Here is a 6,000-nt window from a genome sequence, read left to right as displayed (position 1 = left end):
TTTTATATCAAGAAATGAGATTATAATGCGAGCATGTCATAAGAGAACTACATTTCCGAATGGAGACTGTTCGGTTGGTACGTCTGGTGGTAGAGCTTTTCACATTTCATATCATGAAACGAATAATATACATTAATTTATTCAGAAAATGTATTTATGAAGCAGGTTCTATTTTTGTACTTGTGGTAATTTTTAATAGCTTAGAACATTAGAGTAGTAGCGGTGATTATTGTTTTAAGAGAAAGTTTTTTATTCGAATATAAGACATTCCTTCAAAATATTTATTTATGAATCAAATTCTATTTTTCTGTTTACTTGTGAATTTTATTGAAAACTCTGTACATAAAACTCGTTCAAAAATGTATTTGAGAAGCAGGCTCTAGTATTGTTCTGTTTTTTGGGAATATATTGTTAATACCGTATATAGGCATGTTCCCATTAATAGTTGTTCCTCATTTCACATGCCTGTGTTCATGTTAAACATGCCCTCCTCCCCCCGCAGTAATTACCCGATGCTAATCACCTGGATTCAATTTTAAACCTCTCTGCAGTGTTCATGTAGAGCAGGGCCTCTCAGGGTGCATGCGCGTGGTGCATGCACTGTGCACGGTGCAAAAGACGACTTCGCTTGGTTGACCAGAGTGCAGACCCCCCACTCCTCTCTCCCTACACCTGTCTCCCCGTTCCTCACCTTCACTGCTGTTTCTCCCCCACTGCGAAATGTTTACGTGTGGTGAGCGGAGACGCACAGTTGTATGGGACAAGGTTACCAGTGTTATTAAAAAATTTAAAAAGTGAATTAGAAATACACATACATGTTTGAGAGGAATGTAAACATAATTTTAAAAAATGCAGAACCCGTAACCAAAATGAAAATGCTACAGTACTGTAACAAAACTCATTTGTGGATATAGCATGCTCTTCTTCAAGCTGTTTCAACTTCCTTAATTCTTTCTCTCTGACGTCTCCTATGATTTCACAATAATTTTCCGAATGTAGTCTGTTGTAGTGTCTTTCAATGGATGATTTTCTTACGCACGTAATTATCGTCCCACAGATTAAGCATTTGGCGTTATCGTCACGACAAACAAACAAACAAACAAAAAAAATACGAAAGTTCCCAGTTCGATTGAAATGGACTTTCGGAAGTCTTTGCTTTCTTCGAAACAGGTTGCTCCATTATTATGTTGTTGTCGTGCGCTTGTCTATTTCACTGATAAACACGTCGTCTACCACCAAACGCTTCGTCGCTCTCAGCACACTACACCATCCGAGTCAAGCCGAGTTGAGGCGAAGCGTACCGATGCACAGTGCACAGAGCCTATGCACCTCGCTCTGCACGCGTGAGAGTTTGGGCGTTTGAGAGGCCCTGATGTAGAGTGACACTGTAGATCGCGATGAGGCAGCATGTTATTTAGTGCTGTTCGACAAGTGTAGTTCTATGCGCCGACACCGGGTTTTACGCTCTCCTTCTTATACTGAGATGCCTATGGCTTTGACCCACATCAGCGAAGCGATGCAGAGATTTTGTTGAGGTCTGCGATAGGACTGAGAGGCTGCCTATAGTAACAGCTACTAGGATGATGATGATGAGGAGGAGGAGGTCATATTTGTAAACAATACTACGTCAGCGAAATCTTCCGTGGCTCAGACGGCAGCGCGTCGGTCTGTCACCGCTGGATACCGTGGTTCAAATCCCGGTCACTCCATGTGAGATTTGTGCTGGACAAAGCGGAGGCGGGGCAGGATCTTCTCCGGATAGTCCAGCTTTCCCTGTCATCTTTCATTCCAGCAACACTCTCCATTATCATTTCATAGCATCTATCAGTCATTAATGAATAACTTTGGGAGTGGCGACCCCATCGTACTAATAGCCTATATTTGATTCATTCATTATATCCCTGACCCGGTCAAGACTGGAAAACAGGTTGTAGGTTTTCATTTTCATTTTTACTAGGTCAGTGAGGATGAGGAGGACAAGGATACGTTCCCTAATCTGTAAGAAGTACAAGTTATGTTTCCTGCCTCCGGAAATTCGCATACTATTAAATATATTGATGCAGAGGAGAGAGCTGAAACAGTACAGTGGAGTTGATCAGAGGCACGTCATTATGGGACTATTCATTATTACTATCAATAGTGTTCAAATACGATTGGCGGACTGAGTAGCACAGGCGGTAAAGCGCTGGTCTTCAGAGTCCGACTTGATAATTTTGATCCTGGCTCACCGAGCTCGATAGCTGCAGTCGCTTAAGTGCGGCCAGTATCCCGTATTCGGGAGAGAGTAGGTTCGAACCCCACTATCGGCAGCCCTGAAGATGGTTTTCCGTGGTTTTCCATTTTCACACCAGGCAAATTCTGGGGCTGTACCTTAATTAAGGCCACGGCCGCTTCCTTCCTACCCTAGGCCTTTCCTATCCCATCGTCGCCATAAGACCTATCTGTGTCGGTGCGACGTAAAGCAACTTGCAAAAAAAAAAAAAAAAAAAAAAAAAGATCCTGGCTCAGCCCGACGCTATTTGAAGGTGCTCAATTACGTCAGGTTCATGTCGGTAGATTTACTGGCACGTGAACGAACTTTTATGGGACAAAATTCTGGCACCACAGGGGCTCCGAAAACCATTAAATGTACTTAGTGAGATGTAAAAAACCAATGAGATTATTATTATTATTATTAATTATTATTATTATTATTTTTATTCAAATACGATTTCTATTTCTGATTTCAGTGCGGGCGAAGCAGGTATACTGCTAGTATTTTATAAAATAACATAATTTCTGGGCGAATTGTGGGATAAGTTGCATTTTAGCATATTTCAAAATTACTAAAATTTGCCCTTAAAATAATATGATCAACAATATTTGTTGCTAAGGTACAAAATTTAACGACGTTGGGAGTGCCGACATCATGAGGTCATCCATTTCCTTTCTCACTGTTTTAGGCGAAAGAACAAAACTAAAATTGGCGTCAACTTCCGCAGCAGCTTACCATTGTTGTGAGCACTGACCACAAGGCTATTCAACCCGGAAACAATAGAGAATCTCTTTATGAAATGCAGTCGCAGCAGAGTTGTAAGTTTACTGCCCTCTCTTTGAACGCAGTTTGTGGCCTACAACGGCATTTAATATCTTTAATTGTACACGTCACTTTATCGGAAGTCGCCCACAGCAGGAGGTTCTTACCTTGCTGTACTGACAGGCAGAGGTAATCGATGTAATGTTTACTCCGCCAGCCGCTAGATGGCCATAGTATGGAAAGAGCATTGTAGTGGTGAATTAGTATGGAGCATGGCGCAATATGGCCACTGCAGCGCTTGCTGTTTTCCTGGGTCTGCTAGCTACGTATTGTTATTACGTCCGCTTCGTCCTCGCTATCCCAGACAGGAAAGGTAAGTCACACTATTTCACGATAATTGCATGCCTTTTAAAATTCACAAAAGTTCAGTGTTGCGTGCGTTCGTTAACCGCGAAAGGGGGGAGTGGTTGATTTTGTGCTACGAGTCCGAGTGCAGTGTTTACTTCTAGCATGCAAGTCCCTATGACGAGCATGCATTCATTTACAGGAGAATTTAAATTCCGCTGCTCTCACTGTCAGATTATTTCTAACCGATTTTACTAAGGCAGTTGTATTAATTATAGTACCTGTTCTACACTGCGATTGGTCATGGAAGAGACATATTGGAGTAGATGCACGTGCACCTGGTGACAACAGGAAGTCCCGCGTGCTGTGGTCGTCCGTCATAAAGGTGGGCTTCTTCCTGTTTCCAAGTCCGTACTGCAAGCGCGTGATTATACAGTAGTTGCAGAGCAATAGTATTAAAATATTCATTATTCTCAGTATTTGACAAAATAATAATAATGTATAATCTTTACCGAGCCAGTTGGCTGTGCGGTTGCGGTCTCGTAGCTGTTAGCTAGCATTCGGGAGATGGTGGGTTCGAAATCCACAGTCGGCATCCCTGAAGATGGTTTTCCGTGGTTTCCCATTTTCACACCAGGCAAATGCTGGGACTTAACCTTGATTAAACCCACGCCCGCTGCCTTTCCAATATTTAATTAGTGCAAGGTTGAACCACTAGAAAAATAAATAAATACATAAATCTTCCTGGTCTTTTTTCCCAATTATTTGGGCTCTTAAAGTGGATTTGGCCCAGTTTTACAGTGATTGGCCTTCCTGACACCAGCACTATGTGGAGGGATGTATTCACGGTTGCGCTCTTCCTGTAGTGGTTGGTAGTGCGGAGTGTTGTATGTACGTGTACTAAGACGAACACAAACATCCAGTTAAAATGCTTGACCGGCCTGGGAATCGAAACCAGGGCCCTCTGAACCGAAGGCTAGCACCCTGACCATTCTGCCAAGGAGCCGATTAATAATAATAATAATAATAATAATAATAATAATAATAATAATAATAATAATAATAATAGTTGGCCGTGCGGTTAGGAGTGCGCAGCTGTGAGCTTGCATCCGGGAGATAGTGGGTTCGAACCTCATTGTCGGTAGCCCTGAAGATGGTTTTCCGTGGTTTCCCATTTTCACACCAGGCAAATGCTGGAACTGTTCCTTAATTAAGGCTACGGCCGCTTCCTTCCCATTCCTGGGCCTTTCTTATCCCATCGTCGCCATAAGACCTATCTGTGCCGGTGCGGCGTAAAACAAATAGCAAAAATAATAATAATAATAATAATAATTTTAGTTTATTTCCTTTTACAGTTATTAACAACGCGGTGTGTGTTAATATATACTATTAGACCTATTTCGCGAGGTAATAATCCTGATTGTTGGATATGAAGACTGCTATAAAATGTGTTCTTATTCGACTGAATGTTTTAAATGAAAACAATAGGCGCATAATTATTACAACAAACATTACATAATAATAATAATAATAATAATAATAATAATAATAATAATAATAATAATAATAATAATAATAATAATAATAATAATAATAATAATAATAATAATAATAATAATAGTGTTGTCTCCTCACAGAAGGTTGGCGACGATCATGAAGTAATTTTTCTTGGGTCTTGGTCTATCAAGCGATCACTGCTTAGTTCGAAGGCCTCCAGATTACGATGTGACGCGTGGTCAGCGCGACGAAATCACTCGGCTTTTATTCTTGGCTTTCTAAACCGGGGCTTCTATATCATCGTCATTAGCTCTTGAATTGTTGTCACGTAGACTGAGTGCATCTTGAATCAGCCCTGTCTCCGGGTAAGAGGCAGGGCCCTAAACTGCGGGGCCGTCTACTACCACCGCCAATAATAATAATAATAATAATAATAATAATAATAATAATAATAATAATAATAATAATAATAATAATTAGTCGTGCTTATTACTGAGCGTCGTGACCTCATAACTCTATCATTTCCGTGTTGCAACCTTGACAAGATGTCTCCATCCCGAGCGGTTTTCACATTTGTTTAATATGATCTGAAGTGGTAGACCAGTGATCTTCTTCGCCTGATCTATCCATCTACTTGCTGTTCTTCCTCGTGGTCTACTGCCTTCGATTTTAGCTTGCAAAATGACCTTTTCCAAGTTCTTTCGGTCTCGTCTTAAAATGTGGCCAAGGAACTGGAGGTAACACTCACTCACACGGGAAGATAGGCGTTTCTTGACGCAGAGTTCGTCCAGAATGGAAACATTAGTTCTTCTTTCTGTCCAGGGTACACGTAGCATTCTCGGCCAACACCACATCTCAAAGGCATCAATGCGCTTTTTGTCTTTAGCATTCATTTTCATTTCTGAACCGCTAATCGTTTATAATTTTCTGTACCTATATTTTATTTCCTCATCTCACAGGTAGAGGTAGAGAAGAACTCACTTTGGCTAATTACTGCTTCACTCTCCTGGATTTTGTCATATTTACACAGTTTCCATGTAGTTTAGCACTCTGATGATACTGGTCCGTAGTGTCAGCATCTGTTTACGTGTAACATGGTAGTTAATTGGACGAAAGACAGATTTGTAGAAGAGGGTCATATG

General features: G+C 41.0%; 1 protein-coding gene across 1 annotated transcript in view; it reads left to right on the top strand.

Annotated features, from left to right (window-relative positions):
- The first annotated feature begins 3,271 nt into the window (after window positions 1-3,271).
- LOC136867128 (uncharacterized) overlaps window positions 3,272-6,000 on the top strand; it is a 231,716-nt gene continuing 228,987 nt past the window's right edge. The window contains exon 1 of the mRNA XM_067144231.2: window positions 3,272-3,389. Within this exon, the coding sequence (XP_067000332.2) occupies window positions 3,299-3,389 (91 nt within the window). The 5' untranslated portion in view covers window positions 3,272-3,298. The remainder of the gene's footprint in view (window positions 3,390-6,000) is intronic.

This window comes from Anabrus simplex, chromosome 3 (genome assembly GCF_040414725.1).
Source record: "Anabrus simplex isolate iqAnaSimp1 chromosome 3, ASM4041472v1, whole genome shotgun sequence".
In the NCBI taxonomy this organism is placed as follows: Eukaryota; Metazoa; Arthropoda; class Insecta; order Orthoptera; family Tettigoniidae; genus Anabrus; species Anabrus simplex.
This window is presented reverse-complemented; position numbering and strand designations above follow the sequence as displayed.